This window comes from Suricata suricatta, chromosome 9 (genome assembly GCF_006229205.1).
Source record: "Suricata suricatta isolate VVHF042 chromosome 9, meerkat_22Aug2017_6uvM2_HiC, whole genome shotgun sequence".
NCBI lineage: Eukaryota > Metazoa > Chordata > Mammalia > Carnivora > Herpestidae > Suricata > Suricata suricatta.
The window spans coordinates 64,349,913-64,374,650 of NC_043708.1; the positions used below are offsets into that span (position 1 = coordinate 64,349,913).

General features: G+C 36.9%; 1 protein-coding gene across 2 annotated transcripts in view; it reads left to right on the top strand.

Moving 5' to 3' along the window:
• The window catches only part of PRKD1 (protein kinase D1), a 312,778-nt gene that overhangs the window by 157,055 nt on the left and 130,985 nt on the right, over positions 1-24,738 (top strand). For both annotated transcript variants that reach the window (XM_029952419.1, XM_029952420.1), the window contains exon 2: positions 17,366-17,504. In XM_029952419.1, coding sequence (XP_029808279.1) covers positions 17,366-17,504 — 139 coding nt within the window. The remainder of the gene's footprint in view (positions 1-17,365; positions 17,505-24,738) is intronic.

Genomic DNA, 24,738 nt, shown 5'->3' on the forward strand with positions numbered 1-24,738 from the left:
CCTGTGCCCCCCTTTTTTTCTCTCTCTCTAAAACTAAATATTTAAATAATTAAATGAAATGAGAGAAATGGGGTGCAGTTTGAAGTGCAGTACATATTGAGTGTTTTGCTGGCAATGTGAATTCTGATTAATGTATTTGAAGTTTTATGATGAACAGTGTTGTGATTTTTAATACATTTCAGTCTCAAGTAATGAGTTTTATTTTCTTTGAATTTAGAGTGATATATTTATATAAATATGTATATTTAGTGAACTTTAAAATATTATGTTCAGTTCAGGGGTGCCTAGCATATGAATTAGTGCAGTGACTGGATCCGGATGAAAGGACATAGTCACAGACCACCCTCTTACAAACTCTCAGTTCCTTTGAGAATACAATAGGGCATTTTGACAACTTGGAATTGCCAGGCTATTCAAATGGCCCAGATTTCTCAAATGTCACAGTGTAAACTAGGTTCCTCTCAAGAGGGTTTTGTTCTGCCCTATTTTAAAGTCAAATAGAAACTTCTCTCACACTGCCTCACTTAACACACTTCCTACACTGACTTTTTCCATCTTGACTGTCTTGTGATTATAAGCAAATTGGATCATAGAATACAAAGGTAACAGGATGAAGAATGTCAAGAAGTTACCTTTTGGTGGATTGCCTCTGGCAGCTCTAGGAAATTCATGAATTTTAGACTGAGAAAACAGAGAAGCAAAAAAGCAATCTTCATAAATTTGGGGGTATTTGTATTGTTTACCACTCTTCCCCAAGCACCCCCAAAAATAAAAATATAAACTTGTACTGGAATAATTTATGTCACAAGGTATTAGTATGGTTATTGGCAGGTCCTTTTTCTAAAAAATATCCAATGGTCAACTTACTGGAATACCTGAGTGGCTCAGAATGTTGAGAGTCCGCCTTCAGCTCAGGTCGTGATCTCACAATTTTTGAGTTGAAGCTCCACGTCAAGCTCTGTGCTGACAACTTAGAGCCTGGAACCTGGTTCTGATTCTGTGTGTCTCTCTCTCCCTGCTCCCCCACCCCTCCTTGTCTCTCTCCAAATTAAATAAATATTTAAAAAATTTTAAAAATATATCAACTTATTTTCTATTAGCTTATATATATTTACATAAGTATGACCTTACATAAGTATGAAAAATGAAAGAAATTAACCTAATTGATGCTCAGTCATAGAATAAGTGTTCACTTATATATAGATATCCCCCACTTTTCAGAATTCTTGTTGAGCCACTTTGCTTTTATAAAAGATCTCTGTTAGTACTTGTTTTAGCTGACTGGATGGAATTTGAAGAGGATTCCTACTTTTACAAAAGAGAAGGTGAAAAGCAAACATGTTGAGCATCTCTTTTGCAGAGAGCAGTTAAAGAGGCAGCATGTACCCCAGGTAGAAAGAGTGGCCCCACAAAGACCCTTCCCCAGGACTACACTTCAGCCTGTCATCATCCAGTCTCCACAGCTTTGAACTGTTATCTGTGAGCATCCAGATTTATTTTGTGCTTTACCTCCATTTATTTTGTGCATCCCTTAGCAAGATGTGTCCTAAGGCATTAGAAAAGCCTAAGAAAAGTTGTTTTTTGTGTCTGAGAATGTTGAAAATTTTTCCCATGTAAAGTAATGGTAATTGCTTCTTCACTTTACCGCCATTTTGGCTTATGAAACATTATCTAGGAATGCTCTCCTTTTGTGTAGTAGGGGGAAATCTGTATTCAATTTTACTGTATGCATGTGTATAGATTTTTTTTCTCAAGGTCTCATTCTTTAATTGTTTCTCTCAGGTGAATCTGTTCCTTCTCATCATTCTTCAGATTTAGTTTTTGTAAATTATCTGTATCAGCCTTTATGAGAGAGAGCAACAGACCATTAGTCAGTTTTGGTGGAAATATAATACATTTCTCCATGACCCAGTAACCTGAATCAAGGTCCTAAGTTATCCCAGATATCCATAAGTGTTTTTGCAGATATATTTTTTATTTTTAGTTTATTTATTTAGAGAGTGAGGGAAACTGTGAGTGGCAGAGAGAGAGCGAGCGCACTCACGAGAGAGGGAACATCCTAAGCATCCTCTGACTGTCCACACAGAGCCTGATGAGGGCTCACACTCACAAACCATATCATGACTTGAGCTGAGGTTGGGCACTTAACCAACTGAGGCACTCAGGTGCCCTGCAGATATCTTTTTAATACAAGCTGCAACAGGTCTGTGTAGGTGGGGCTGAGGCTGCTCTTGACTGAGAGCTGAGCTGAGGACATCTGGCCCCTGGAGAGTGAACTGAAAGGCAACTTTTTAGTGTTACTTTGGGTGGGGTGGCAGGTGATTTTATTATCTTTGGCCATTACTAACTCCTCTGCGTGCTACAACATTCTTTCCAGAAGCTGTATAGCATTTTACAGGGGGTGAAGAAATTCTTTCCTATCTTGGGGAACATCAAAGTAATTGAGAGAAATTGTTTTCATTTTGATCCTTTAAATCAGATGCACTGCCTGCTTATCAGTACAAAGAAGAAAAAAAAGTACAGCAGCTCTTTGGGGATTTGGTTTTCAGGAAATGAGATTTTTATCCATGGAACCAAAGGATCATTAGCAGCATAGTCAGAACAATGGAATTCCACAGGATCAATGCCAACATCCAAATCTATGGCTCTTGCTTTTTTTCTAATACAGCACATTAAATTAACACAAAAATGTTATAATATGAATAAATACAAGGAAGGGAGTTGTTTTAAAATTAGTTAAATTATTTTTTACCAAATATAGGTTAGTTTTGAAGAAAAATAAGATATCTTAGGTATAATGAACATTTGTATCAGAAAATTCACAAAACTGGAAGTGAAGAAAGCTTTAGTGTAGCCTTTTTTTAGTTTTAGGATCTGGCTCAAGCCAATTATGGATCACCTGAACTATGTTGAAGCTATAGGAATGAAGCAGAAATAGCAGGACACTAAGCATGCCTGATGTGTACATCTGAGTGATCCCTCATCTGGAGTTTTCAGAGTGACCAAGAAATCTTGGTTTTCTTGTAACTAACTACTTATGTAGCTAAGTAACAACAACAAACACCTATCATTTTCTGTCAGTCTATTTTAAATACTGTGCATATGTTAGTTTATTTAACGTAACCTCCACAGTGGTTCTGGGAAATAACCAATCAGTAAACAAACAAGTATGTGTGTGTATATATATATATATATACACACACATACACAGACATATGAATGTATGTATATATGTGTATATACACATATATATTCATGTATGTATGTATATATACACACATGCATATATATGCATGTAATACATCACATATATACTCATGTATGTGTCAAATACAGAAATGTGCTGGGAGAAAGATTTCTTAATAAACATTAATTACGATAAAGTGCATGGCGAATTTTCAAGAAGAGTATGATGTATGCCTTATTTTCCGAACTTAATTTCAAATCTTATCATAGAGTTTCTCATGGATTTAAGTACATAGGCTTTGGGAAATGTTTATCATTGAATTCAGATCTGGGTCTAAGTCCAGGGGATTCTTTTTTTTTTTTTCCATTTATTTTTGAGAGAAAGAGCACGCGTGGAACTGGGGGAGGGACAGAGAAAGAGACGGGGGCAGAAGATCTGAAGGAGGCTCCCTGCTGATAGCAGCAAGCCCAGTGCGGGCTCCTCAGCAACTGTGAGATCATGACCTGAGTTGAAGTCTGAGAGTCAACTGACTGAGTCACTCAGGCACCCCTAAGTCCAGGGAATTCTTAATGGATAAGCAGTTTGTGTGGTCTCATGTTGTATCAGGGCTATAAAGTAGACCCTGCCACAGGCATTAGTCCCAGTGTGGCTTACTGTGAGATATAGGGGGTAATGGAGTGGAAACCAGCAATACTTTTTTCTGCCTTTAATCAAAGGAGACTTATCACTGTTACTGTTAATGATCAAGAACATGTAAGATTTTTGCACAGGTACTTGCTCTGCCCGCAACTCTCACCTCCTACCCCCCCTCCTTCTGAAGTGACTGCTTTTGAACATTGGATCTGAGCTGAAATGTCATTCTTTAGGGAAGCCTTTCCTAAGTCACTGTCTAGTTCTTTGTTATATTCCATTGCTGTATGCCTTTTTGGGATAGTGCTCCATTTCTTCATTATACTTATCTCATTGTGCTGTTACACCCTCATTTGTGGGATTACCTAAGGTCTATCTCCCCTACTTGTACAGTCTCCCCTTCCTTATCTTGTGAGAAGGGACCATGGCTGGTTTCATTTATCATTACATCTCTAGCTAGGGGCACAGTACCTAAATGCTTTCTCAGTAGTTACTGAGTGAATGAAGGACTGTGAGCACTTGTGTGCCATGGAATGTCTGTATCTCTCTTGAGAGGGGTGTTAGGTGTGTTACGTGTGCTGCAACGGTCTAGGTGGGTACTTATCAGGATCATTACATTTGTGACATCACCTTTGGAGCTTTGTTTGGAAGGCTAGTGTCCCATATCCATTTCCTGTTCCTTTATGTATATCATTCAGATAGCTTTGGTATCTGGTTAATTTAGTCAAAATCAAATATTTTAGAGCATAAGAGTACACAGTTAAAGAGATGGTTTACTCATTTAGTTATTTTACTAAAGATTGATTTTTTCACTGACTTTCATAAGTGGGCAAACTATTCATACAGTCCAAAACAATTTGAGGGTTAGTGCCATCATTAAAGATTACATAAATACTTTGCTGTAAATGTGTAATAGTAAATTAGCATTTCCTGGTCAGTGATCTGTGTATGTTCAACGTTACAATTTAGTTTTAATTTAATGAAAAATTATAGTTCATGCATCTGAAATACAAACACAGGTTGTAATATATTAATATAATTATCCCTCATTTATTATTATCAGTGAAGATGATAGACAGATGTACACATTTTCCAATAAGAGTACATTTTATTTTCAATTTTATTTTAGATAATTTAATGGAAACCTTTTGCAAATGTATTACTGAATACTATGTGTATATTTTAATGTAAAGAACCAATAATTCTGTAAATATTAATTTTAGTTCTCTTATAATAAAACTCTCCTTTGAGGGTAGTATGTGTCAGGCTGCCCCTCACCTTGTCTTAATGACCCCAACCTGTTTTTCTTCTGCTGTAAAAGCTGTCCGTTCTGCTGTCAACCAACCTTCCATGGGCTTCCTTACTGCCTTGTAGTGACTTGTCTATCTGTAAGAACCTAAGATTGGCAGGGAATAGCTGTTTTAAAGTTCATTAAGTCATTGACCTTAGTTTTGTTCAAAATCCAAACTCTATAATCCTGGGCCCAGCACTTTCTGGCAAAGTTAAGCGTTCAGGATTTTCAGTTCTGAATCACTGTTGGCTGTACATCTGACCCCTTTTCCTGTATTTCCTTTCTAGGAGAAGTAGAACTGGGAGGAAAGATCAAACAGTATGATTTAGGAAATTAAGCTTCTCGCACTTGTTCTGGCATTACCTAGCATTGTGACCTTGGACAGATTCCTCAGTTAATTTTGGGCACCGGTCTACTTCTCTAAATGAAAAGATAAAATAAATTAACTCTGGAAAATTTTCTTCTCCAAAGTTAATCATTCTTAATTTTTGGTAAAATCATTTTAGTTGCTGCCATATTCTTCAATTTATTCAGTACATGCATCCATTATCATTAATTCATTAAGATAGTGAACAACCATGTAGCCTTATTAATAAATATAAAAAATATACAGTATTTTATAATGACAGTTGAATTTAGTGAGACAGAGTGAAGTACATTTTTATTTCCATTTCCAAGCTGCACATCCACACACCTAATTACTGTTGTGTGAATAATTTCAGAGTGCCTACTAAGACTTCTAATAGCTATCACTGACTAGTAATCTGTCAAGGTATAATGCAGAATAATATGTTTTTACACAACACTGGTGAGGTTCTCATTAATTATTACCACCTATAATTGCTTGATATGAACATTTATTTTAAACCTTAAAAATGATATACAACAAAATAATGATTTCAAGTACCTCCAGGAAGTCTCTACACAGAAGTTGCTGTATTAGAGTTAATGATGTATTAAGTCATCCCTTACTGCTTTTTTCTTTTTAAATGATGACATATTATTCAAATTAAAGTAGGAGAAAAGTTTCTGCTAACAATCAAGCATCACACTGAATCACATCTGCTGTCTTAAATATAAGCATATAATTTATTAAACAGACTTCTTCTTTAGCAATATCTGGTACATAATGTCAATATACCTATATGCCCTAGAAATAAGAATTTATAGTCTAGTGTTATTCCTCAAAGTTGTTCAAGTTCAGTCCACATGCATGTTTCTGTGTCTTATAGTACAACCAACTTTTAAATCTCATAATCAAAATCTGTCATTTTACATTAAATCTAAAGATTCCAAGCAGACCTCTCTTTGATGAAATATATTTCTTCTTTTCTTAAGTATCTTTTTCTGTTTACTTTTCTTTGCAAACAGAGGGTCCAAATGTAAAATTATAAATGAAAATGTTTGCTTAAACAATGGGATTGTGAACTTGATGGAAAGGAGAATGGCTAAACAGAGGAAATCTAAGCAGGAGCAAGTGCCTGGGTCAGATTCTATATCTTCCTTTAGGAAAGCAAGAGTGGAATAAATTGAAATCCTGTCTTGAATGAGAAGAGGAAGTGTTTTGGCATGTGAATGGACAGAGGAAGACTAACCAGAGTGAATTCTGTGTTTGTAAATTTGGTCCTTGAAGATTTTTGAGGCTGCTAGAACCTTGGTATTCCTTTACAAAGGAAGCACTGGGGTTAGTGGAGCAGAGAGTCCTATTGCAGGTGCTGGCGAGAGAAAGAACTGCAGAGGGAGCAAGGCAAGGGCTGGGATTGTTTGTCAGCCTTATCTGTGTTTGGACAGCATGCTGGGGCCCAGAAAATAGCAAGTTGTAAAATGGAGAATGCATGTGCTCCTGGCTCTGCAGTGGATGGTTGTGCCGTATTTCATGGCTCGGCAAATGTGCGATGCATCTTATTTCAGCACTGGAAGGATCATTTAGCCATCATCATTCCAGAAGCTGGAATTCTGCAGGGGCTTTTGAAAACCTTTCATGAAAATAGGTATTGCAGATTTATTTTCATACATCATATCTTCTGGACTGAGAGATCAATGATTGGACCATGAATCTGTAATAACAGTTGCTACCCAGGAGAGAGAGCAAAGCACTACCTTTGACAGTGGTTCTTCGTTATTGTGCTGGAATGCTCTTCAGTTTCTGTCTGGCTTGGGAGGAGTCATAGGCAGAAGAGGGAGGGCGGGAGGAAAAAAAGAAAGGTTAAAAATGTTTTTTTTTTCTGGTTTCTGTTTCCTAAGATTACATTCAGAAACTAGTCACATAAATGTGTGGTCCTAGGATGGAATTCTTTTCATGTGGGTCTTTTCGAGGATGTGAAATTACCAAATCAAAGAGCTTGTGCCCAAATTTGAATACAATTCAGGAAGATGCCTCCAGATAATATAAATTATTCACTTTTTCTTTTCCCCTTTCATTTTCACTTTATGACTTGTGTTTCTAAATGAAAATTTAGTGTTCATGCTTTTGATGGGCTTAAGCCAGCTCATAATTTTGTTTGTTGCTACAGCTGTAATGCTGTGTACATGATAATCATGTCACTAAGAATTTGTTGTTTTTTCGTATACTTAACTTTTTTATGTAGTACTTAAATTTTTGGTCTGTTATCAGACTTTCTTGTTTCGAATTCTGAGGCCATTAAAAAGGGGGTGGGGTAGTTTCCTAGACAAAGTTAAAGATGCAAGTTTATAACTGTTCCCTTAGTGCTCACTCACAACATCCCTCTGTAGGATCCAATTGACCTAAGGATCCACTGCTTTCAGAATCATCATCAACTGCCTAACTTGTCCTGCTTTTTACAGCTCAATGCAGACATCATTCAGTTGCATGCAACTCCAACAGGGGGATCAAGAGAGTGTTTCACCCAGCTGTTTAGGCATTCTTGTTAAAATAGTCCCTCCTGATGCATCCGTGTTGTCCCAGTCCTTCGGGAACTGAGAGAGTATTTTGGCCAAACTAGCAAGTGGTAGTTTCCACCTTTCTAGTTTCTTTGCTCATTCAGAGTGGCCAGTCATGGCACCACTTGTCACAAACAGGAGAGTTCTTTGAAAATAACTTGGAAAGCCTCTTCAATGAGAAGAGTATACAATATTCAGCGCCTGATGTGTCTTGTTATTGAGCAGAATAATTTAATTCTAGGATTTTCGTCACCTGGCAGCAAAAGTAAACTGGCAGTGTATTTTCAGTTCCTAAGCAGGCCATCTCTCTCTCTTTTTTTCTACTTGACTGACTCATAGATTAATTTGTTTCAGGTATTGCTGGTTTCTTGCCCTTTGTGATTGGCCTCAACTGTGGAAAAGCACCCTTTGTTCCTTAGAGTTCCCGTTGGCCAGGTCGCATTGCAGTAACTCATTAAAACATGTATTTATTCTACTCTGGAGCACATTGTCTGGCCAGCCATGAATTTATACTGAAATGTAACAGTAAATTGTGCTCTGTGGTCAAAAATGCCAAATGATACACACAGCAGCGTAGAGGTTTCCAGCATAGGGTAGAATTAAAGAGCTTAGGACCAGGGCCGTGATTGTTGGCCGTATTTTCACACTGGCCAGTTTTGTTACAGTCAAACTTGGAGAGAGCTTGAAATCACTTATCTCAGATGTTTGCGCTCACAACCACAAAGCCTCTGTGAAACACAGAACTGATCTTGTAATAAGCTCCAGCTGAGTTTACAAGCCTCTGAGCCTTTCTGAAAGCCTGTTTAGTTTAATGAGGGTTTTCAGATTTCAAAGCTCACACACCTTCACATAAAAACAGATGATTATGACCAAATTAGGAAATGTTGTTCCGTGAGTGTTTTCCCCCAATATGTTCTCTTCTCAGTTGTCAGGCATTGTTTCATTATACTTTTCACCTTCCAAGCATCATTTTAAAATATAATTTTTGGAAGTCTTATTGTATATAGTTTCTGTTCAAGCAGAATGTTACATTATGTCAAAGAAAATATTTTTTTCCCTCTTAACGGTAAAAGGCAAATGTGCATATGTATATATATATGTTTTGGCCAATAGGAAAAGGTACAGTCTGAAAAAACAAATTGAACCCTCACTATCTGCTGCCATGACAACTGTCCTGTGAGGCTAGGCCTTCATGCTCACCCCTGTGCCCTTCTTCACAAGGCTCTACAACCTGATTCTGAATGGCTCGTTAATGAAGAGAGAAAAGCCATGGCTATGACCTAGTAAGAGGGAATGTGGGAGAGAGAATATCCACACCTTAGTCATCTGTATCTTGGACAAATAACCTTCATAAATATTTACAATTCTGTCTTTTTTTTAGTTTAGTCTTTCTAAATAATAGCTTTGATATGTGTTGTATATATTGGTATTGTACTATCCTTACTTTTAAGTATTTTGTGAGTCACCCTCAGAAAGAAACATAATAATGAGGATGTGAGGCATCCAAGCCTTACTTGAAATCAAAATCATCCATTCTGTAGACCCACAGTTTTACAGAGAGGCATAACAGAATGTGATGCTCAGATGTTAGCAATGTAAGTCCATAAAGAAACAGAATATAGCAGAGTGCTTAAAGAAAGCAAGAGGCATGTGGACATGTTAACAGAAATTTTGATGAGGCAGCAGAATCTTTGTCTCCGAAGCCCCTTTTGTGTATTGCCACCTTGTCCCTCCTTCACACAGCACGTCCACCAGACATTACTGAGAAGACACTGTTAAGGTTGGCTCTTTTTTGAGGAAACAGTGCTGTTTTATCTCTCTTCCTCTCCAACTGCTGTTGTCTACTGACGCCAGCTCAAACACTGCATACCTTGAATTTTCTCTTTCCTATCCCGAATCAGAATCAGGTATCCATGGTTTTGGAAAGGATATGGTAAGAGGATCTGTGCATTAATTAATGTAGTGTATTTTGTGTTCAAATCAAAGAAGACTCTTTAAGTAAAAGTTTAATTCAAACTCTCAAAGTGAGGTTTAAGAGTTAGATGATAAATTTTAATTTTGTAATTTTATCGTATTACATGTATTTAGTATCTTATTTCAATGTAATCTTAAAATGTACTCTTATCAGTTGTGGACATTTTTTCTTTAACTGACTTTTCTTGCAAATGCTGTTTACATAGAATTAAGTAGTCAAAAGATTGGGTTGAAAAGATGAGCATTCCATATTTAAAAGTCACATGGGGCTTTGAGTTCTATGCACAAGGAATAGCTGGTTTGGGATAGCCTCACCTGTTCCAAACCAATAGGAAACCGTGCCACATGTACAGAATGCCTCTTCTAGACCCTGTCCGATGGGAATGCAGGACTGTGATGCCTGAGAGAAGAGAAACAAACATGGTAAGTACTACAGTCATTGGAGCTTTCTGCCTGCAGGCAGGATCCGGAGTGAGGTGCAGGGAGAGAGGACGTAAGAAGAGCCTCCCACCTGGCTGTACAGAAGAGACACAGAATAGAGCTCAAGGTGACCTGGTCAAAGAATTTTTAGGGGAGAAATACTAGAAAGTGGGATGTATACAGGGAAAGAGTTTCAGAAATCTGCTTAAGGACCTGCTTGAGTATTAGACTGACTACGTATCTGTGTGGAAGGTGAAAATCCGTAAGTCAGGTGAAAAGAGCAGCTGCTGGGAAGCTATGAAATGAACACATTCCAGAGCTCACACAGGGCTGGGAGGCTGATTTTATATCAGGCAAATGGGAGAAATTTCACTGAATGCTTGAGGTATTCCATAGAGATGTTCGAAGAATTTCATATTAATAGCAGGGTTAAGCTATCCCTAGAGGAAATACTCCTCTAGAGCTGCCTTAACAAAGCCTAAAAATAAGTCTTGAAAAGATAAAACTGATCTGCAGTTATCTTAATATTTTGCTACAACAAATATCAAGGTTGTCTGCAAAGGAAGACAGCAAAGTTTAACTGCTCACATTAATTCAAAAATCTGGCATCTAATTTAAAAAGTATACACATGTTTTACATATAAATGAAATCATATGGTATTTGCCTTTCCCTGACTGACTTTCCCTCAGCATTATACCCACTGGGTCTATCCATGTTGTTGCAGATGGCAAGGCCTCATTATTTTATATGGCTGAATAACATTCCATTATGTATATACACATTATATTTTCTTTATCCATTCATTTATCAGTGGACACTTCCATTGCTTCCATATCTTTGCTGTTTAAATAATACTGCCATAAATAGAAGGTTGAATATATCTTTTCGAATTGGTATTTTTATTTTCTTTGGGTAAATACTCAGTAGTAGAATTACTGGATCATATGGCATTTCTATTTTTATACTAAGTGAAATAAGTCAGGCAGAGGAAGACAAATACCATATGATTTCACTTACATATGGAATCTAAAAGACAGATGAACAAACAAACAAAAAAAGTAGACACAGACCCATAACTGTAGAGAACAAACTGGTGGTTGCTGGAGAGGAGGAGGTAGGGGGTTGGGCAAAATGGATGAAAAGGAGTGGGAGGTACAGGTTCCCAGTGATGGACTGAATAAATCACAAGGATACAGGATGAAAGGTACAACATAGGGAATATAGTCAAAGTATTATAATAGCATTACCTGGTAAGAGATGGTAGCTACACTTGGGATTAGCTTAGCGTAACATAGAATTGTTGAACCACTGTGTTGTATGTCTGAATCTAATGTAACATGGCATGTTAACTGTACTTCAATTTTAAAAATGTATACCTATAAAAAAGCAGGAAGTGTAGGAGGACATGTAGCCCACAACCAGGATCAAAATAGTTAATGGAAGCAGACAGAAATGGTAGAGATGATAGACTTAGTAGAAAAGAGCTTTCAAGGATTTAGGTGAAGATATGAGGTGAAAGACTTGTACAGTGAAAACCATAAAACACTGCTCAAAGAAAGGAAGAAAACATAGATGTTGTACGTTCGTGTATTAGAGGAATTAATACTACCCAAAGCAATCTACAGATTCAATGCAATCCCTGACAAAATACCAACAGCATTTTTACAGAAGTAGAAAATACAATTCTGAAATTCATATGGAACTATGGAAGACTCCAAATAGCCCAGGCAATTTTTGCAAGAAGAATAAAACTGAAAGCATATTTACTGACTTCAAAATATGTTACTGTAATCCAAACAGTGTAGAACTGACTTGAAAATAGATATATAGACCAATATATAGACTAATCAAGAAAAAAGGGAGAAAAGACACAAATTATGAGAACGTATTAAGAGATGTAACTATAGACCCCACAGACATGAAAAGAATGATAAAGGAATACTATTTAAGAAACCCTTTTGCTCAGAAGTCAGAAATTTGGATAAAATGAATAGATTCCTTGAAAATAAAAACTGCTAAGTAGTGCTATCTCAGAGCTGAATTTTAGTAGAAAAATCCAGGCTTATATGCCTTTGCTAGAGAATTCTACCAAACATTTAAGGAAGAACTCATACCAATTCTATTAAAGAAAAAAAGAGAGAGCCTTGATCTATGTTTTTTCCTTCATTCAAAAATCATCTCAAGGTGTAGCATAGACCCAAATATAAAACACACAAACAATAAAATGTAGAATAAAACATAGGGGAATATGTGTCACTTTCAGCTACACAGAGATTTATTAGATATTAAACCAAAAGCATGATCCATAAGAAAATATTTGAAGTAAGTTGGGCTTTATATAAATTAAGAACTTTAGAAAACAGTATGAAGAGAATGAGAAGACAAGCCACAGACTGGAAGAAAAATCTGTAAAACACATATCTGATGAAAAGCTTTTATCTAGAATATGTAAAGAATTATTGGAGCTCATTGATAAGAAGACAATTCAATTTAAAAAATGGGCAAAGGAGTTGATCAGTTGTGTGCATGAGGGGGCATATAAGCACATGGAAAGATGCTCAACCTCGTTAGTGATTAGGGAAATGCAAATTAAAACTATGAGATACTATTATACACCTATTAGAGTGTCTAAAGTAAAAACAACCAACATTACCAAATGCTGTCAAGGATGCAGAGCAATAGGAACTGTCATCCACTGCTGATGGGAATGTCAAATGGTATAGCCAGTTTCAAAAACAGTTTGGCAATTGTATAAAGTTATTCAGATACCTCCATATACCCCAAAGAAATAAAAACCTGTGTTCACACAGAAACCTCTAAGTGGACATTTATAGCAACTTCATTTATAATAGTCAAAAAGTGGAACTAAAATGCCCCTCAACTGAGGAATGGATACATCCGTGGAATACTGTGCAGCATTCCTCAGCAATAAAATGGAATAAACAGTCTGTTGTCTAATACAACAGAATGGACAATCTCAAATTTATTACACTAAGTGAAAAAAGTCAGATTCAAAATTATATACAATATAAATGAGCTAATACCATTTATATGACATTCTTGAGAAGAACAAGTTACAGAGACAGAAAGCTGATCAGTATTTTCTCAGGGTTGGGCATCAGGGGAGAAGTTGATAACAAACGGGCATCGGGAAATTTTAGGGGGTGATGGGAACTGTTCTATATCTTGGCTGTTTTGTCTACAGCACATAATCTGATGTGTAGTCCTCATATACATTTGTCAAAACTTGAGCAACTACACACTAAAAAGGGTGAATTTTATTGTATGTCGATTATACCTTAATCAACTATTTAAAATAGGATAAAGAGTTGCCAGGGTGGCTCAGTTAAGTGTCCAATTCTTAATTTCAGCTCAGGTCATGATCTCATGGTTTATGAATTTGAGCCCCGCATTGAGTTCTGCACTGACCATGTGGAGTCTGCTTGGGATTTTCTGTCTCTCCTCTCTCTCTGCCCCACCCCTGCATGTTTTCACTCTCAAAAATAACTAAATAAAAATGAAATAGCACAAAAATACCAAATACTTAAAGGCAAGTTTAGCAAATATATCTAAGACACATACAATAAAAACTATAAAACATTTTTGAGAGAAAAAGAGACTAATAAATAGTGCTATGTATCTTGTTCATAATAAAGTACACACCTCCACATTGTTAAAATATAATCTTACCCAAACTGATATATGTTTCAATGTAATATCATTAACAGTCATTGCAGATTTTTTTGTAGAAATTACAAAGTGATTCTAAATTGTATATGGAAAGTCACAAGACCTATAATATCCAAAGCAATTTTGAAAAGAAAAAAAAAGACAGTAACTGACTTTGACTTTATGGCATAATATAAAGCAACAATAATATGTATAATGTGTTAATGTGTAATCAAACATACAATTATATGACCCAGAAATTCTGTTCCTAGCTATTTACTCATAAAAATGAGAAACCCACTGAAATACTTGTACATAAACTTTCATAGCATTATTATTCGTGATAGCCACAAATTGGGAATAAAAAACAAGCGAATGTCCATCTGGGGTTAAATACATAATTATCCTAGATCCATGTAATGAAGTACTAATAACTGATAGAGATGAAACCCAAAGGCAGTATGTATAAATGAGTCTCAAAAATATTATAGTGCACAAAATAAGTTAGCCAGAAAAGAGTACATAATATATACACTGTATGATTTCATTTGTATGGAACTCTGTAGGACATGAACTAATTTATGGTGGCAAAAAGCAAATCTGTGCCTAGGGTCAAGATTGTGAATAGCATAGACTATGAGAGGGTACAATAAAATTTGGGGGGGTTGGTGCAAACATTTCATGGCCTGGAGTGCGTGGATGGCTCAGTTGGTTGAGCATCTGACTTTTGATTTTAGACCAGGTCACAATCTCACTGTTTGTGGAATTGAGCCAGGAGTTGGACTCCAAGCATGGAGCCTGCTCAGAATTCTCTTTCTCTCTCTCTCTTTCTTTTCCTCTCTCTCTTTCTCAAAATAAATAAACATTTAAAAAAATATTTCCTGGCCTGATTGTGACTTTGTTTTCATGAGTGTTGATGGTTGTCAAAATACAGACTTCTATCCATTTTATTTTATGTTAATTATACCTCAGTGAAGTTGATTTTTAAGAGAGTATATGAACTATTCATTGCTTTTAAGTTAGGGAAAATGGCATTTTACTCTTCCCTATAAAAAAGTACTCTTTCCTCTTTGTACTCTAAAAATATTGTTGGGGCACGTGAGTGACTCAGTCAGCTCAGTGTCTGACTTCAGCTCAGGTCATGATCTTATGGTTTGTGAGTTCAAGCCCCGTGTCAGGCCTGCTTCAGATTGTGTGCCTTCCTCTCTCTCTGCCCCTCCCTTACTCATGCTGTGTCTCTCTCAAATAAAATAAATCAATCTTTAAATTGTAATAACAAGGACATCTGGGTGGCTCAGTCGGTTAAGCGTCCGGCTTCGGCTCAGGTCATGATCTCACTGTTCATGGGTTCAAGCCCCATGTCGGGCTTTGTGCTGACATCTATCTAGAGCCTGGAGCCTGCTTTGGATTCTGTGTCTCCCTCTCTCTGACCCTCCCCTCCTCGCACTGACTCTCTCTGTCTCTCAAAAATAAATTAAAAAAACATTTAAAAATATTTTTCTAAAATGTAATAATAATAAAAAGATTGTTATTACCAAAGAGGGACTTATTTTTCCTTCAGTTGGCATAATGGAAGCAGTAACATCATTTCAGCTCTTGTGTTTGCTTTAAGGAAACCAACATTTAAAAAAATTTTTTTTAATGTTTGTTTATTTATTTATTTATTTATTTATTTATTTTTGAGAGAGACACACAGTGCGAGTGAGGGAGGGACAGACACAGAATCTGAAGCAAGATCCAGACTCTGAGCTGTCAGTGCAGAGCCCAACGTGGGACTCAAATCTATGAACATGAGATCATGACCTGAGCTGAAGTTGGACACTTAACTGACTGAGCCACCCAGATGCCCCAGAAGCCAACTTTTCTAAGTTGACAGGCAGTAGTAGTTTTAAGCCTGGTCATCAGTAGACTCTTAAGCAAGAGGATGATCTGAATATACTTAATTTTAATTTGTATAAAATGCCTTACTTGAGTACAGCCCCTAATTTTTAATTATTAATAAGAAAAAACAGAGGAATTCACAATACACTGCATTTTTCTGAAGATAACCATATTCTGGACATTTCTCCATGACAGTAGCCCCTGAAAATACACTTTCATTGACTTAGGTGTCAGACCCATCCTCAGTTACAGGAATAAAAAGCATCCTGTGCTCGGCTATGACCTTTTCTCACTACATTACAACTACCAATATATAAAAGAGATAATAATTCTTAATAGTTATGTGAAAAGATTGTGTATGAAAACAGAGTCCTTTACACATAAAAATTAACTTAGGTTGTTCGGTTGTTTTTAACAAAAACACCCAATGCCATTGCAGATGGACCTTCTCTTAACACTGCCCATGAGATTGTGGATTGGTAGTTTTCTTATCAGTTTGAAGTTTGTGTTAAGATACTTAAGGATGTTTCTACCCTTTGATCAAATAATTCTTTTAAAATGGAATTACAAATCAGGACTGTGGTCCGAATTTAGAACCTTTTATTGCTTTAGAAGGAAGATAGGAAATACAGAGAATAGTAATTGTTAATATTATAATAGTAATTGTTATTGTTACAGTTTTTCTAGATTTTGCTACTATAAGATACCATTCATTATATGCCTGCTATTGGGAGATAACCCTTGAGTAAGAAACTCTTGGATTTAGCCCTGTGGAGGGAATTTAAACATTATGTGTTTAAGACAAATTGACTTCTGGCTATTGTTCGTAATTAACTTAGATTGCATGAAAATTAAATGCAGTGTATGGGTAGCAACAGAAAGGAGAGTTGGTTTGTCTTCTCTGGTGCTTTCCTGAGTCAAAGACTCTAGATGTTCAGCCCGCACACAGAACATGATCAGTTTTATTGAGTCATCTCTTATTTTCAGTTATGCCAAAATGAACTGATCTTTTCTGGCAAGCAGATTGCAACAGTAGGTGTAATGCAATTGTAATAAGCTGATTCCCATTTTTCTGCTACTGGATTGCTATAGATCTTGAAAAATGCACAATTCTTCACACCTATTTTATTTATTAGCCACTCACTGACAGGAGTCTCTCTGATTTTTATCTCATATTCTTCCATTTTCTTGTCCTCTAATTAGAATATCATTTGGTCCTTATTGTTCTTATGTGATTTCTTTCCTCCTGACTTGGAGGCATGTCAGTATAAACTTTCCCATTCATTTTCAATGTTCTGGATACTTTGAACCTTTGTAATTAACTTGTGTTTTTACCCTGACACTTATTTGGTTTCTCTTTTAAATTTAGAAGATTTTGATATTTAACCTATTGTGGTATCTGTATTTACAGTTCCCCGAATGTGGTTTCTATGGAATGTATGATAAGATCCTGCTTTTCCGCCACGAACCTACCTCCGAAAACATCCTTCAGCTGGTGAAAACGGCTAGCGATATCCAGGAAGGCGATCTTATTGAAGTTGTCTTGTCAGGTAGTACTTTTATTTTTCTCTCCATAGGTTAATAATTTCTGTTTGAAGAAATCTTGGACATAAATTTTTAAGAGCAGCATAGAAAACATATATCAAACTTGGGCCCAAAAGGAAATTTTGGGCTTCTGTCTATAGGAACTTTAAAATTTTTTTTGGAAAAAGGAAAACAGTTTGCCTTATATTGGCTGTTTCTGCACCCCATATTGTCCCAGTCACTTTACCAAATTTACTGTCTCCCCAGCTTCCCAACAACACACAGGCATACTTTCATTCATCACCTTGAATCATTTGGATAGCTGCAAAAGCACACAGAGAAACTCACCAGTGGAAAGACAGGTGTTAGGACCCCAAACATATGGAGGGTATGGAAGCCAAGAAATGAAAACAGGGATAGGTCAGAATCCATTGATTTCATTAAGTCAGAAGTCTGCTAGCTATATAAGCCAAGGCCAAGGTGGAAACCAGAGTTCAGGAGTTGACAGCAGATGAGGCCATGCCATGTGACACAAGGCAGATCACTCCTGGAGAAGCAGCTGCCCTCAGGTAAAAATCTGCCCAGATTTATATTTCTGGTCTAGGATTTACAAGTTACTAATTGGACAGTGTGTATCAATACAGAAAAAAATTGGCTTATTTAACTTAAAAAAGTGCCAGAGAAGAAGTGTGCAGGAATCCTCACAGCAATGAACAGTGCAGTAATGTGAAGAGACCAAGATTTTTAATGTTTATTTTTGTTAAAATTGAAGAATTATTGAGAAACTCAGATTGTGTTGCTCCTTTTCTTGTTATTTCTTTGACTAAAGGAAATCCATTAGCTTTAATGATTCTAGATTTTACTTCTTCAAGTTCCTAAACTTGTTCAGCACCCAGGCCTTGGTTGCACTGACTAGAATTCAGTTGAACTTGACCTTGATGCAGTCCAGTTCACTTTGTTTTTGCTGATCACCTATCATTGTGTGATGTCCTGGGATCACCACATTTTCATTGTGTAGGTAGATCCTATGAAACAACTTGTTTTGCTAGAAAAAAGTAATAATGTTCTGGTTTATAGGGTTGCCACTTGCTAAAGAAACCAAAAAAGAAAACACTTATGTGGTTTTTTTTGTAGATAATACCAATATTTTTATTTTGTTTCATATATATTTTTTATTCAGGTATAATTAATGTGTAGCATCACATTAGTCTCAGGTGTACAATATAGTGATTCTGCAGTTCTCTACCTCACTCAGTGCTCGTCATGTGCATTCCCCGCCTCCCCTCCGTGTAGCAGCCGTCAGTTTGTCCTCTGTAGTGAAGAGTCTAGTCTTCTGTTTGTCCTAGTCTTTTCCCCTTTGTTCATTTGTTTCTTAAATTATATATATGAGTGAACTCACATGGTATTTGTCTCTCTCTGACTCTTATTTCACTTATTGTTACACCCTCTAGGTCTATGCATGTTGTTGCAAAGGGCAGGATTTTGTTCTTTTCTATGGCTGAGTAATATTCTTGTGTGTGTGTGTGTGTGTGTGTGTGTGTGCGTGCACGTGTGCGTGCGTGCGCACCCGCTCATGCATATTGAATCTTCTTTATCCATTCTTTTATGGATGGACACTTGGGTTGCTTCCATATGTTGGCTGTTGTAAGTAATGCTCAAGTAAACATTAGGGGTGCATCTATCATTTTGATTTACTGTTTTCCTTTTTTTTGGGTAAATACTACTAGTGGAATTTAACTGAATTGCATGGTAGTTCTATTTTTAATTTTTTGAGAAACTGCCATACTATTACCTTTCTTTGGCTCTTTTACAAAATTAGTGCACCTGGTCTCAAAAAACTGGTGCTTAGATATGTTGTTTTTTAAGTTCCCTATTTCTGAGAAGTAGGGTCTGCCTGAAATAAATTATTCAGGGAAATCATCCTCTGGGTCCATCTTCTGTAATTCATATTAAACTCATAGCCAGGCTGCTTTGCAAATAATGTAATGTGTTTTATGAATCCTTTTTTGCCTCTGGCAACGTCCAGAAATATATGAGAATTTTTAAAATTGCATTTGAAAATTTATTTTTCTTTCCATTTTACTTTTGTTGTCAAGTGTTTTATAGCAGTTCCAGACAAATTGAATGCACGCTGTGTGTGGCTGTGCTTGTGCTTGGGGAAAGGGGCTTCCTTCCTCTGTGCATGTGATCTCCGTGTCAGTGAGCAGGATCTGCTCTTCTGCACGGTGACCCGATGCACCCCTCTGCATTGCTCCGCCGCACCGAGACCCGCATTGCGCCCCTCCTCACTGTCTTTGCAAACCAAGACACTCATCGTGTTTACACTCCGCGTCTTTTGTCAGCCACCCTTTCTGTTCCATGTTCTCTCCTGTCTCCCTGGCCACTGATTGCTGAGAGGCCATTTAAAGGTAACCTTTCTTAAACCCTCTGTCCCACTACTGGGCTCAGGAAGGCTCTCCTGCTCTTATCAGCTATCTTGTTAGTATTTAAAAGGAACTGTTCTATAACAGTCTAGTTTCAGATTTGAACCTTGAGCTTTTCAACTTTTTTACTCCACATAGTCTCACTTCCCCAGTGCATTTAACCCTTAAATATACAATTTTATATATTATATGTGTATATGTCTATATATATTATGTATATGTGTATATATATGTGTTTTCTATGTACACACATTCAGTTATGCTTAATTGATGATCTCCAACATTTCCCCGTTAGCTTGTTGGCTTCTTTGGCAACCGTATTCTCCTCCCTCCTCTCCTACTCTAATGCTGAGCATTGTGATTTTCTCAATAAATGTTAAAAATGTTTTTCCTTAAAACCTCCCCCACCCCCATTGCAGTCCTGGCTTTTCCCAGGTCCCTCTCCTTTCTGCTTGTTGTCAATCACCTGCAGCACAGTCCCACACCTGAGCTCACCAATAAGATGTGGTCCAACTCTGAGGCCTTCACGCTGACATGCCTCCACCATCTTGCCTCTTGTTACAAAATCCACATCCTGGGCCCTGTCATTTGACTGTAGTTTTGAGTCACTAACTCCCTATCATTTTAGAGCCATTTTTCTTTTTCTTCTTCTCTCCTCACAGCACAAGGGCCACCACCTGCATGTCATATATATTTCACTTTGATGGAATCTCCAGTATCTCATGTTCTCTTACACCCTAGTTGGGCTTCTTATACATGATTATAATCAGATTTACATTACCATCCATTTTTGCCATTCCTGTTTCTGAGCCACACATGGCTCAGTCCCCTACTGCTGTGTCTCAATTTATACTCATCTTTACCAACCTTATGACTGTTCACATTGTCTTCCTCCCCGTACCCCCACATCCTTTTGTTACCATAGACCTGAGGTTCTCAGTAAATATGTATGAGTTGATTGATTGACTAATGACTAGTAACAGAAGTTAGTACATGTACAAAATTTTGTAAAAATATTGGTTTGTTGTAAAAATACTATTTCTTGGAATATCCACAATAGTAAACTGAAGTTCAAGTCTCCTTGTTGTACATTGACTTAGCCCTTACCAGAAATTAGAGCCTGTGATGTAGGCACTAATATAATATAATATAATATAATATAATATAATATAATATAATAAATGCAGGATAATATGTATTGCATTGTAATTGGATGCCAGGGAGCTCATATTACTTGCTCATCCTGACCCAGTCCCTGAAGAATATGGAGTGCTGTAATTGGCCAGCCTACAGGTGTGGTTAAAGATCAACTTCATATGCCATTTCCTGAAGGTGTGGTTAAGGATCAACTTCATTCACAGTGCAATGGGTAAAGGAAGTAAGCAAACAAAACACTGGACATTCCTTCTGCTGCCTTCAGACCTGTTTCAGAAATAAACAATGCTGTGGAAATTTTCTTTTTAAAGACTATACGTTTTTTTAAAAAAACTTTTTTAATGTTTATTTTTGAGAGATAGGTAGAGAGAGAGAGAGAGAGAGAGAGACAGAATGTGAGTGGGGGAGGAGCAGAGAGAGAGGGAGACACAGAATCAGAAGCAGGCTCCAGGCTGAGCTGTCAGCACAGAGCCCGATGTGGGGCTGGAACTGATGGACCACAAGATCATGACCTGAGCCGAAGTCAGACACTTAACTCACTGAGCCACCCAGGTGGCCCAAAGACTATAATTTTATTGTTAAAATTCATTTATCTAAATTCTTTGTTTTTATTCGTGAAAAATTAAATTTTACTCTGTAATTCAATATAAATGTAATCTGGTTCTTTTAATATTTAACCAATATTCCACCAATAAGAAAATTTTCTGACATAGGAGTACAGTAAAATGTGAGACAATATGGAAAGAATAATTTTGAAGAAGGTTATATACTGATGTCTCTTCATGAAGACAGTGTCAAGAATTTTCTATTGTGTAAGTCATTTTCTACCGAGACTTTTCATCATCTGTTAGTACTAACCAGGCTGCTCTTGGCTACTTTGCTAGTTTTTTCTCTTTTTTCTTTTTGAAAAACAGGGCTTGTATGAGCTAGTGTATTAGACCCAGTAAGCCAGGAAAACATTGCTCATAGGTGGATGGGTTGGGTTCTGGAGAAAAAAAAAGAATTCCATGGACGTTCCCCACCATGCACACTCCCACCACTGGCAAATTTTCTTTGTCTTTTAAGCAAAGGATTAGGATTACTACCATTGTTATGAAGTAGGAAAGCTCTTACAAATGGAAATTTTTCTTACTTAAAGACAAAGTCAAGTTCAAGTGTATAGTACTGAACTGTAAAATAAAGTTCATGGAATTTATCTGAAGCCTATCTCATGATGAGTCTTAATCAAAGCCTAATAATTTAGCTGTAGCAATGCAAATTAATAACAGTACTGCATTCACATGACTCAACTGTTTTGTTTTGCTTTGCTTTGTTTTGTTTTGTGGAGGCTTGGCCTCTAATAAGTGTGTATGTATGTATGTGTGTGTTTCTGTGTGTGTGTGCTTCTATCTTATAGGTGGTTAAATGGAAAATAGATGAGGACTATAACAATTTCCCAAGATTACAATTTTAAAGTCTTAGAACTAAATGTTGAACCTTACCTTCTTGAATTAATTGTAAAAATCCAAATGTTTTCAGATATTTTCACTAGTTTTTATAATAGATTATGCAGTATTATTTGTGCTTTCTACGAAGTGGTGTTTCCATGTGGCTGGTTATTTGTTCCACACCATCTAGAGATGGGAGCCTCATTAGAAAGCTAGTGCCATAGCCCAAGCCGAGGGGGTGTGGGCCTATTTTCAGGAAATGATTGGAGAGCTAAGAATGAAGTAGAGAAAATAAGAAATATTTCAGAGTTAAAATTGAAGACATCTATAACCATTTGGATATAGTTGATGAAGGAAAATGAGAAAATGAAGAGGGCTCTCCGGAGAGCTCCAGCTCCCTAAGAGTGATCACATGCTCTTTGCCTCACACCAAGTCTTGCTCTCAGTTCAGTGTGTTTGTCAGGTAGTCTGGCTTCTGTTCCAAGATGCTGGAGAACTAAATCTTGGGCATATAGTACCATTGATTTCCTTTGTGATTTTGTACAAGTTGCATAATCTCTAGGATTCAGTGTAATTTTCTTTGTTTTTCAGTCAAAAAAGAATCTTATACAGAGTGAAAGTATCATACAGGACTAATAGGACATAGGTTCCATATTTTCTTAAGTCTGCTGGTAAAGTGGTATGCATAAATATGGAGGACAGTTCCCAGGGGCAGATCATCTGCCTTCACATCCTTTCTCTATTCCATACTATTTACATCTTTGTGAAGACATTTACTCATTCTGTGCCTCAGTTTCCTCAACACTACCACCGACATAGTAAGGTTACTGGAACATTAAAAATAAGTTAACTTGGGGCACCTGGGTGCCTTGTTCGGTTAAACACCCAAGTTTAGCGTAGGTCATGATCTTGTGGTTCGTGGGTTCAAGCCCCACATGGGGCTCTGTGCTGACAGCTTAGAGCCTGGAGCCTGCTTCAGATTTTGTGTCTCCCTCTTTCTTGGCTCCTTCCCCGCTTGTGTTCTCTCTCTCTCTCTCTCTCTCTCTCTCTCTCTCTCTCTCATTCAAAAATAAACATTAAAAATGCTTTTTTAAGTAAAGATGTAAAAAATAAGTTAACACATATGAAGTACTTCAGAGAATTTCTGCACATAGGAGCTGTACAGTAAATGTTAGCTCATCTAGTTGCCTCTACTCTTCACACTCTAAACAGCCTTTCCTCACAATGTTCCTTGTTGTTAAACATACCACAAAAGGGAATCCTGGTCTGATAACTCCGGGAGCTGTTGTGTCAAACAGTGTTAAAAGAATTAATTATTGCAGGACTCTTCAGAACTTTGGTGCCCACTAATATGAAGCATAAATCTTGAAAATCTCTTCCTAAATTCAGTGTAACACAAATGTTTTTCCTTTTCCTCCAAGTCCATGGTGAGTCTTTGGGCAGCAGTCCACACTGAGGATACTCCCCTGGGACAAATGGTAGGAGAAGGTATATGCGGCTAAGAGGAGACCACTTCTCTCTCACAGAGGGGAATATTTGAATCATGGAGAAACAGGAGTTAGGAAGAAAGACATTTTTGTTTACATGATAGCAGCAAGCTTTTGAATCAGTTTACCCAAGTAATGTTTCTTTCACAATTATCCTGGGAGGTAGTGAAATCAGAGATCTTAAAAGTTGTAAAATATACATTTTAACTTGCCCACATCCTGCAGTGAGTAGTAGACGGAGTACCAGAGTTTGAATCTAAGTGCTTAGTTTCTATTAACATTACCTCAGTTCCAGGTTAACCTTTTGAACTTGGACCCATAAACAGGATTTTTTGAGGATCTGTTCAAAATATTCCTACCGTGGCAACTTTATATTTTAGGAAAATATTGATGGTATTTGTAACAACAAAACCAGTAATGAGCTACAAATTCCATTGATATGATTTTTATCACAACCCTTATCCCTCTCTTCCTCATAAAATAAGGATTAAATAAAATATATAAACTGTGATCAGGTTAAGAAAACCTGAAGTCTCTTCTTCAGAGATTACATTACATGAAATAATAAAGTAACCATGGCCCTGCCTAAACAGGATCTCATCATAAAATTTCACAACTCTGATCAAAATTGAAATAGTGTCTTAGCATCACTGTATTTAAGGAATCCTTCTGACCAGGTTTTCTATTACTAGGATTCACTGCATAAACCATAAGCCAGAAAAAAATAGATGGTAACAAAGTTCTAGCAAGGCCCTCCTTTCTTTTATA